The sequence below is a fragment of the Genypterus blacodes genome, unplaced genomic scaffold (assembly GCF_046128005.1).
Source record: "Genypterus blacodes isolate CSIRO-AG114 ecotype Tasmania unplaced genomic scaffold, CSIRO-AGI_Gbla_v1 ptg000015l_1, whole genome shotgun sequence".
Taxonomy (NCBI): domain Eukaryota; kingdom Metazoa; phylum Chordata; class Actinopteri; order Ophidiiformes; family Ophidiidae; genus Genypterus; species Genypterus blacodes.
Genome location: NW_027466829.1, coordinates 6,061,965 through 6,072,824, shown reverse-complemented (window position 1 = coordinate 6,072,824; position 10,860 = coordinate 6,061,965). Strand labels below are relative to the sequence as shown.

The 10,860-nt window shown below is 46.7% G+C and overlaps 1 protein-coding gene across 1 annotated transcript in view; it reads left to right on the top strand.

Annotated features, from left to right (window-relative positions):
* Positions 1-10,860, top strand: part of ptprz1a (protein tyrosine phosphatase receptor type Z1a) — a 34,778-nt gene continuing 23,918 nt past the window's right edge. Inside the window, exon 1 of the mRNA XM_076138262.1 lies at positions 1-152. Within this exon, the coding sequence (XP_075994377.1) occupies positions 95-152 (58 nt within the window). The 5' untranslated portion in view covers positions 1-94. The remainder of the gene's footprint in view (positions 153-10,860) is intronic.

Below are 10,860 nucleotides of genomic sequence, written 5' to 3'. Positions count from 1 at the left end.
CCCCACTCACACCGAGCAGCAGTCACCGTGTGCGGGCGGAGCGGAGCGGCATGGAGCATTGAGTGCGGATCTTTGTTTCAGCGTTTGAGTGAACATGGAGACTTCAGGCTGCTGGCTGTTCCTGGCTGCGCACTTTCTCTTCATCCAGCAAGGTAAGACTCCTCTTCATCACTCACACCGACTTTGACCGTAGAACCTTCGCATGTTTTCTCTTCGGTCCTCTTTTGTTCCGTTTGTTCTCAGCGCAACAATCCGCTTCAACAACTTACACCACTCTTTTTTTTTCATTCAAAATTAAATTGTTTTGATCTAACGCTCAAGTGTTCGGTCACGACCCAAAGAGTTAACAGGCGAGGTTCAAAGCAACGCATCAAAGTTACAAATATTAATAAAGTTCATCTAATGTTGAACTTCATGTTTGTCTGTTTGTTGTCAGTTTTTATTGGGTTTGGATCAAATTTGGCAGGTTGTTGTGGTCAGGGGTCAAGGGTCAAGGGTCAGGACTGTTGTCGGTTTGTTTACAGATAGTTGCTGCTTCTGTTTTTTGTTTTTTATTACTTTACTTGCTAAATTCATTTCCCTTTTTGGATCAACACATCGAACTGAGGCGATCTGAAAGGTCAAGGTCACAGTCTAAGGTCAAAGTTGGAGCACAGGGCTAATGTATGGACTGAATGTATACAATGGAAATCCATCCTCCATCCTCCATCCTCCCGTTACTTTGAACGGGAGCTTGTGTGGTGAACGCTGATCTGAGCTAGGAAGTTCTAACTTCTTCTATGAATGGCTGCTGATGGTACACAGAGTAAAGAGGAAGGATGGGTTGTGATCTGACAGCATTCAGCTCAGGGCGATGTTTGTGGATGTTCCTTAACTCAGCTCTGTTATCCTCAGCTGAGCTCACGTTGAGCTGATTCATGTTTGTCTGAATGCTCTTAGGAGAACATGATGTCTGCACAGGCTCATTTCTCTGTTAGAGACCAAACATGAGACACACTGGAGCCCTGAGATGATGAAGAGCTGCTCCATGTTTGCTGATCAGACTCACTGATAAACTCTGTCCACTATTCAGAGAGGTTCCTATTTTCTCCACAGAGCTGCCAACTGATAACTGAAGTCCTCCTGTTGTTTCATGCTGATAATGAGCATTGGTGCTCCTCTCCAGGTTTGTAGGATGGCAGATTAAAGTGTGGAGTTGGCGAGCGGGGCGAGGCGTCCTGATATCAGCTGCAACCAGGGCTGTCAAGCATGAAAAGAGAAGTTTGGACACGGCCGTCTGATTGGCTTATTAGAGTACTACAGGCTGCGTATCTGGCAGCCACGACCGCCACAGTAATCCTGTGAGGCCTTTAGAGCTGCTGCAGATGGGACAGCTCTGTCTCTCATGAGCTCCTCCAGTGGGGTTAGAGGAAACTTACTGTGTGGTGAAGGAGGAGAGAGAAGCTATGAAGAAGCCAGGAGCCAAATAAAGCTCATTCAGCTCCACCACTCAGTCCTCATCATTTACTAAACAATAACACATATTCACACGGTAAAACGGCACCACCACAAGGAAGAAGCGGGAAATCACCAGAGGAAAAGAACAAAGTCACCCTCGGGGTTCATAAATCATTGTAAGAATGATCACACGCAACTGACACCTAACTGGTTTTCAATGATGACGGCAGACTGATCATGTGAATTAATCCATGGAGGAAGTGACATCACTAACCACAAACCTGCAGCAGCTCCTCCACTGGTCTCTCCTCTGAATGCGCACATATTCATTTTTGTCATCTGTCACGCCCCCTGGTGGAAGGCCATGGCTAACTTCCTCCCTCAAAGTTTATGAGGAAAGATTTTAGATTGATTTTTCTTTGAATTGTTGTGGTTTCCAGAGGCTTCAGAGGCATTTTAGCCTTTTGTAACGTGCTGCCATTTGTCCTGTTTGTGTCTGATTCTGCTCGTGTGAGCTGGCCTAGGTGGTTCCAGGGTTGTTGTTGTTGTTGTGGCTGTGTTGGAGTGCAGCGTCACAAAGGGGGTCAGCGCTGCAGCTCGGCTCTGTGGCGTCTCGCTGCCTCTAAACCTCTCCACTGGATGGAACGCTTTGTTTTTATCGATTTTATCCACTTTTCCAAAGTCGGGCAGCCGAGCGTTCACTAACTGCTTGTGACGGTCGGAACGTTCTGTGCCTGCTGGTCCCAACCCAGCAAGGTCCCATGCTGGGGTGAGATTGATGTGAGGACCATTTGTCTCATCAGAAGTTTGGAATTAAAGATGAATGAATTAATGCGCTTCAGTACCTGTGGGAAGGCTCCGCCTCCTTGCGTCGCTCGTCCTCCTCCTCTTTGAAATGGAGCGGTGATGAAAGGAGCAATGGCTGACGATTAGAGAAGAGAAACATTCGTGCGGAGAGGCGGTGCCATCTGTGTGCCAGGAGCCACGTGCCACGCCGTGCCAGGGCCTGTTGTTTCCTAACCAGGACAGATGGCCGCCACGACGGGTCAGTCTGTCAATCAATCACAGCCACGGGGGGTGAACGCCATGCCCACCACGCCACCACGCAGCAGGAAGCAGCCAGGATCAGTCTGCTCTCTCAAAATCACAGTTTGTCCTCATGTGATCAACCAATCATCATCAATCAAGAATCTGGGATGATAGTAAATATGACAGTAAACACACCAAAACCTGGAAGCTCCACGTGATGGTGCTGCTGTTACTGGGGTCATGGGGTCATGGGGGGTCATGGTGCTGCTGTTACTGGGGTCATGGGGGGTCATGGTGCTGCTGTTACTGGGGTCATGGGGTCATGGTGGGGTCATGGTGCTGCTGTTACTGGGGTCATGGGGTCATGGTGCTGCTGTTACTGGGGTCATGGGGTCATGGGGGGGTCATGGTGCTGCTGTTACTGGGGTTATGGGGTCATGGGGGGGTCATGGTGCTGCTGTTACTGGGGTCACAGAAACATGTGAGTGTGTGTGCACAGAGATACATTTGCATTGTTTCATGTCTCATGGTAACGTTATTGTCATTTTTCAGTGTGAACAGTGCAGCTTCTGATTCTCATCAATTCCTGATACGAACTCTGATATGAGGGTTGATTGATATGAGCCAAGCATAGAGGCCTCAACTAGTCTCCTTTTGACATCTCTCTCTCTCTCTTTCTGTCTTTGTCTCTCTCTTTCTCTCTCTCGCTCTCTCTGTCTTTTCTTCCTGTCCCTGTCTCTCTCATTCTGTCTGTCTGCTTCTCTCTCTCTCTTTTTCTCTCTTTCTCTGTGTCTCTCTTTTCTGTCTCTGTCCATCTGTCTCTTTCTCTCTGTTTGAGGAGCAGATTAGTGGTTTTAGGCTCAGCGTACATGGGGGCCTCCTCATCCCCCCCCTCTTCCTCTCCTTCCTCTCCTTCCTCTACTCTTTTTCCCTCAGTTGGCCCTCAGCTGAATAGGGTTATGTGGGGAAACAACCAGGCGGGGCCCGAGCAGAGGTTAGCTGAGGGCCTGCCCTATGAATTCCGGATTGGTTTTATTATAGTTGAAAAAGAGCAGTCAGGGGGCAGCTTGAAGAGTTTGTGTATCACGATCTGTGAAGCCTTATTTTTTTTCAGCCCATTTCCATTTTCGGGAAATTTCTAGAAACGATTGTGAGGATCAGATTATCAAAACTATCATATTATACACCAGCACAGTGTCACACTTTTTAACACTGAAACATTTGGTGTGTTGAGCCTCCAAGTAAATTTCAATCTAAATCAAGCCTTTCCTCATAAAGTTAGAGAAATTTTACGAAGACATAGACCTTTCAACAAGTTCTCCACCAGGGGGCGTGACAGTGAGGGAAAGCTCCCCTGCTGACACAAACCCGTAAAGCTGATGAAAATGGATCATTAGACCCAACTGATAGCTGCTGAGACAGTCAACACTGTGAAACGCTGCCCTCTTGTGGTGGCGGCTCTTGACACAGCGTAACTGCGAGGCGCCGTCTCAATTTCCCGTCACACCGAGTGTCGCTAATCGTCATGTGATGCACCTGGAAACTCATCCGTGCTCTGCGGTGCCCCGACTGGTCTCTGAGGGAGTAACAGGCCTCCGCTGAACACTGGTGTGACTGTTTTGTATTTTCCCTTTGGGGTGGGATCAGACTGGAAGCAGCAACCAGAACAAAGATCAGAGATTTTTTTTTCAGTGTTTCTGGGGGGAAGTGTTTGAGCGTGACGCGGGATGGCACAGGGACGGGAGCTGTGTTGTGTTTGTGTGCAGTGAAGGACGCTCTCACACTGAGAAGCTGGAGCAGGAGTGTGGGAGCGCAGTGTGTTCAGCCCAGACACACACACACACTTTTGTCTCTGGGCTGGAGGCCTGGCAGAGCGATGGAGCGCAGGTTCAGCAGCTCTCCTGCCTTCATTCGTCTTCGTTAACATCCCTCCTCCTCCTCCTCCTCCTCCTCTTTTCTCAGGCCTCCTCTGCCCTCACTCACTGTAGAAGCATTCGTGTTGGCGCTCTGTTGGCGCTCTGTGGCTCTGGTTCATTCAGCATCGTGATGAGACGCAGCTCTGGAAGCTCTACATCAGCTGATCACTGAGCTGACCTTTAACCTTCTGCTTTTTGCTTATTTTCTGGTTTTATCTTCTTGAATGTTTAGCTTATAAATGAATTTATTTGAATGAGTTTTGGCAGCAAAGTGAGATTTTATGGCTGTCAGAGTGAAAACAATGATTTGTTAAAGGCCACATGCTGGGTTTTAGTTGTCGGTTCTGATCTTTTGATTGGTCCTTCAGCTCTGTCACATGATGACATCATGAGGGGGCCTCATAGAGATGGTACCGTAATTGTCCTGTTTTCACTGGGTGTGCACGGTTGTGCATTCATGGAGAGACTAGAAGTGGATCAGTGAGACTTTGCATGTTAAAGATTTCCAAAGCTCAACACTCAGATTCACACTTGAACTCACACATTCACATTCACACTCGCACACACACACACACACACAAACACACACACACACACACACACACACACACACACACACACGCTCACACACGTTTGAAGTCATTTTCCTCTTCCAGCCATTCAGCTTTTGGTGTAAAAGGCATTAAAACAACGATGAGTAAAATCAAACATAAAATAATGTTAAATCAAGAAGAGCTGACCTGAGTTCTGCTGGGAGTTTGTTTGTTCCAGAGCAGAGAAGAGAACTGTGACTTACAGTTTGTGAGGACTTTGGTCTTATATTGTGTGTGTGTATACATATATATATATATTCTGTGTAGTACTGTTATATATATATATATATATTTCGTCTCCTTTATGGCTCCTTTTCCTTCTCTTCCCTTCTTTCCCACCTCCTAATCTCTCCCAGGTCTTTGCTGCTGCTCGTCTTCTTTCACCTCACTGTCCCACTTTTCTTTTCTTGTTTGGCTCTCAGCGTCTCCATGCTCACTCCCTCTGCGCCCCCCCCCCCCTCTCATTTGTCTCTCTCCTTCCTGAGGGTTGAGAGGTGAGGTTTGCTTCGTTAATTATAATTTGTTAAGTGCTTTTTGGAGCAAAAGTAAATTCCACTCACAGCGTTTTCCTGCTGTGATCCATGATGAGGGAAACACAGCAGGCTGCACCGGGGATGTGGGGCCAATAACACAACTGGAGGTGTGTGTTAGTTTGAAAAGACAACTGTACAAACACTCAGTGAAAATAATGTATTTGAACATCAAGGGACTTACATAGAAAGATAATTCATTGTGTTAAAATTGACTGTGAACAGAATTCAATTGATTTGGATTGAATTGAATTGATCTTGTTTTATGATTGGATGTAGATAATATTAATAATTCCTCGTTGTTGTTGTTAGTCATTCAACTGTGACATGTATGAACAATATATCAATAACAGTAAACATTCTCTCTGGACGTGATTGTGGCCGTTTGTGTTGAGTTGGAATGAAGGGCTGCATTTGTGTTTTAGGTTTCAGCTCCGCTCCCTGTTTTCATGGCTGCCGTGTTCTCTCTCAGTAGTGGTGATGGGGGGTGGGGGGGTCGGGGGGTATTTGGCCGACCATCTTGTCTCTGCTGGTGTCCTCCTGGCATTTTGCCATCGCTGCTGTTATCCGACCGTTCCTCCTCCTCGCTGCCCGCCGCCTCGCTGGACGCTGTAATGGATGACGGGGCAGATCCGGGTGGCCTGGGAAGCTCTAAAAAGGGGGTCCACTCACACCAAGTCCCAAAGCAGAGGAGAACAAGTGGAGCCCCTGTGGAGAAGCTGGTGGAGAGCCATTTGTCCTCTCTGGGCCGCCTGATAGTGTGTGTGGTCTCGCCCCGTACGTTCGATGGGCTCTTAAAACCGCTGAATGTGAAATTGCCAAAAAAGGCCAGCGATGAAAGGCTTGTGTGGAGGAGCCGATGGGTCACAGTCCTCTTCTCTCAAAAGGCCGATTCCTCCTTTTCTGCCCATTCACTGCTGGAGGATCTACGCAGGTGAATGTGAAGGCGCTTTAGGCAGATGTTAGAGCGCACAAAAGGATTGGATGGGCCTCAACAAGGCTTTTCAGCCATTTACAGAACATTTACATTTCAGGCATTAGTCTGATCCTCTTATCCAGATCAGCTTCCACTGAGTCGCAGCAGAATGAGCTTCAATGCCTCCATCAGCGGCATTACAAGCTAACAGAAGCAGGGGGTCCGACCCACATAGCACCCAGCCTGTCCTGCTGTGACTCCAGAGACCAGACGGACAAATACATGAGGGGTCGGGCTTCTTTAGACAAAATGACCCAAAACAGAACAGAAACTCTCCCAACATGTATGAGTGTCTTAACTTCAGCTCAGATGTGTTACAGGAAGTTTCCTTTAGGTGTTTAGTTCTTAGGTGTTTAGTTCTTGCATGTCTGTTTGTGTCCATGTGACCTTTGACCTTTCCTGGGGAGGTTCTGCTGGTTTCTAGCAGCCTGGTCCAGAGCAGAGCAGACCTGCAGCTCTGTTTGTGCTCGGCATGTGCAGTGTTTCTAACTGAAGCCTGAGCTCCATGGTGTTTCTGCTCTGATGCTTCCACAGTGAGCAGATGTTTTCCCTAGAGGCATCGATCATCTAATGGGAAGGAACATCCCAAAGTCCTGGTCCGACTGGTTCTTTGCTTTGTGCCTCAGGTGGAGTCGACTCACTGCCACATAATAGAATGGAAATATCTGGGCAAAAATCTGCTTTTGTGTTTAAGATGTTTTTATAAATTGGAAGCTGTTGTTGTCATGGCTCCCTTGGTGTGGTTCCTTACCTCCACACAGGAAGTGAAGCTTTGTGTGTTCGTCACCCAAAAAGTAATCAATTATTCATCAATTTTTATCAGGATCAAAGTATTATCCGTGATTTACTGATTGATCCAGATAAACACATAGATGGCAGAAATAGAAAGTACAGGGAAAAAAGAATCATGATAATAAAGCATGATATAAATGTGTCAAGGTTAGTGAAGGAGAAGGTGCAATCTCACAGCCGCCCCTCCCCCGCCTTTTCTAATTAGGTCACTCCTCAAAATAGTTTCACATCCCCAAGGTCGTGTGACAAAATGTCTCCTTTTAATGAATCTGAGACAGGATGAAGAGTTCATGCAGCTGGAGTCAAGCAGTCTGACCTGCAGGAGGCGCTCTGCTGAGACTGCAGCCCACAGCTCTGTCCTGCTGACAGCATCAGGACTCACGGACACGTCCTGATGCTGGATGTCCACTGGAAACTCTAAATGTCCCTTACATGTAAATCATCTTTTGAATGAGTTAGATGGGGGTGTGAGACCAATAGGATTTGCCGTCACTGAACCAGACAGGACCTGATGTCAGGTGGTGGTCGTCATGGTCACCTTCAGATCATGTGACACACGGCACTTATGAGATGTTGAGGGTCAATATGACGAATGGAGTTACAGTGGAAGTGAAACCTAGGATCTAGGAGGAAAGTAGGAAAGACAAAAGTGTTCCTGGATGTTCAGTCTAGAAAGTCTAGAAGTATTTTTGTCCTCAAAAGTTGTACTTCTTTTGAAGTTTATTCAGAAGATTGAAGAATGGTCCTTTGACTTTTATCCTCATATTTTCTGTCCTGATTCCAGTTCTGGTCCGGGGGACTTTACAGAATTAGACATAAAGGTTCTCCTTGCAGGCCCAGAGAGACCTGAACCTCCTTGTCCTAACCAGTTCTACTTCTCATGAAGCTGACTGGGACCTCTCCAGAAGCGTGTTTTGTCTTTTCTGTTCCTGATTGACAAAGGTCAAGACAGAAGGTCCCCCTTTTGGCCCTGCACAAAGAGGATAGAAAGTGTCATTGCATAGAAGAATCACTACATCTTCAGCCTGGTGAGACGTCTCTTTGTGCTGAGAGTTCTGCATCTAATGAAGTTTACGTCCTTTGTCTTTTCTATTTCTGAGATATTTCTAATACCAGTTAGGACGGCAGCAGGTATGTAGAAGAGGCAGACTGGTAAGGCCCTCGTGGCTCTGTGGGCTTTTTGTGCTGGAAGTTGTACTCTGCCTTTGTATTTATTTGAGTGTGTTTGCTGCAGGACTTACTGCTGTTATCAGAACGTCTAAGTGAAGATTTTCCCTCTTTGGCAGCTTATAAATCCAATAAGAGTTGAAAGCACCATTAAAAGTCCTTTGTTTCACTGCATAAATTATCTTTTAATTAGACAGCGTTTCATTGGAGGACATCATTCAGGAGGTGATTCTTCCGCTCAGCCTGAGCTGAGGAGTAAATCCTGAAGAAACGTTTGAATATAGAACCCTGTAAAGCTTTGAAGTCGGCCGAGTCCACTTATTGCAAATGTATATGAGTTTTAATGGCCTTATAAGTGTGGCTGAACATAGAACCCACACACACATACACACACACACACACACACTCCCTGTCTCATTCTCTTTCAGGGGGGATATACAGCGCTGGCACGGCTCTCCATCCATTCAGCTCCGGGTTGGGTTAATGAAGTCGTTTTTCTGTTGGAGAAGCTTTTCACTGAGCCTCTGACAAACTGTTTCGTCACTGTGTGTACAATTAGATTAAAGCGGGTCTGCTGGGAGCCAGACGGCCTCCATGTTTAGAACAGAGCCTGTATACATGTGGAAATCTGGGGAAAGGTTATTCGGATGAATGAAGAGCGGTCTGCTGTTCACACTGTTTGGAAGCTCAGCTCTCAGTGTGTAAACTATACAAGTGCACCACCTTTAAAGCACCAGGGTGAAGTGTTTTTGTATGAGAGATAAAAGCTTATTAATAGAATACAGAGACACGTTATGCAGTTGGGACCACAGGGCTCTGTGATGTGCAGCTCTGATTGGATTCTAAATAATGTCTGCTGAACTTAGCCTGGTTTCTCATTCATACACTCCATTACTGTGTTCAGCCTCCAGACAGCTGAGAGATCATTTGATATTTGATTTGAATGATTTTGGTTATTTATCAATGGATATTAGATGTGATAAACTCAGAACATAAGTTACGAATACCTGCTTGGCTCACAACTTATCAGTCAACCCCTATAAACTCCTGTAAATAAACAGACTTTTTAAATGGTGGGCTGAGTGCTCAGTAAAGTGCGGCCTTCTGCCAGCTGGGTCAGAACTTATCAGTCAACACTTCCCACTCTCAGTACACAAACACACCACAGCTGCTTCCTGTCTGACCTACAGGAGCCGCTCGCTTCATCCAGCGCTCCAAAGCCTCAAACCGGTCTAAATCATTATTTATGTCCTGCCACTCTAACGAGACGTAAACGGGCTGAACGCATGCCGAGGCTCTGAAATAAACCTTCCTGCTCTCCAAATGACTTTAAATCGTCCTCTTCCTGTACACAAGCTGCTGTAAGTGGGAGCTCTGTGTTTAAAACGTCCAAATGTTTAGATGGACCGAGACGCTGTTGGCTGCCAAAGCTTGGAGTTGGAGAGCGGAGCAGTCTGACCTTGACAGGACGTCAGCAATGTAAATACAGCCACAACATTCAGACCCTGCTCTCTGCTCGACTTATTAACTGAAGGAATGACCAGGAGACCGGCATGTAGACCGGCATGGAGAGAGCAAAGAGGGTGTGTTGCTGTACGGGGTGTTATTTGCTAGAGATGCTGGAGTCTGCCTTATAGTTCTTACTGGACGAGCAAGCGTATGGGAGTCTTGGTTGTTCAATGAGGCAGATTGGACTTCACTCAGGTTTGAGTGATGATGATGAGACACAGAGACTCTGTGCTGTTTGCACCCTGCTCTAAAATCATCCTTCAGGCTGGTTCTCTGTTGGTTGAGGGTTTACAGGCTCAGTGTGACAGCAGAGGGAAACGGATGGAAGCTGTGTCCATGGTAATGAGTCCAGGGGCAGAGGGAAGTCACTTTGGCTGGTGGCTGTAAGGATCTACACTTGTTATTTGGGACTTAAGCACCACGATTCCTGCATGCTAAAGCTTTCCTTTAGGTGTTGTGTTCTTTCAGTGTTTGTGTCCATATGACATTTGACCTTTTTCTGGGGAAGTTCTGCTGGTTTCTTGCAGCCTGGTCCAGAGGAGAGCTGACCTGCAGCTCTGTTTACCGCTCTGCCTCTCTGCTCAGGTGGCCTGTGAAGCTCTGGTTCTGCTTAGAAGAAGCAAAGAAAACCTACAAATACTTAGTTTCTGCATATTTAGGGTCAAATAGCCTCAACTTACAGCTGTACTGCCATTTTGTAAATTCGCTTCCTGGCTTGATGCTCCTCCACTAGGGGGCACTGGCTTTTGTGCCCACCGGGGACTTCCTCTGGGCGACGACAGTAACTACCTGCATCACTACAGATACTGTTTCAAAATGTCTGAGAACTGAGCCTGAAGGCAAAGCTCTCAATTTACTGGTCGACCTACATTCCAACGCTTGGTAAACGTCTTGAACTGTGGGCAGTGACA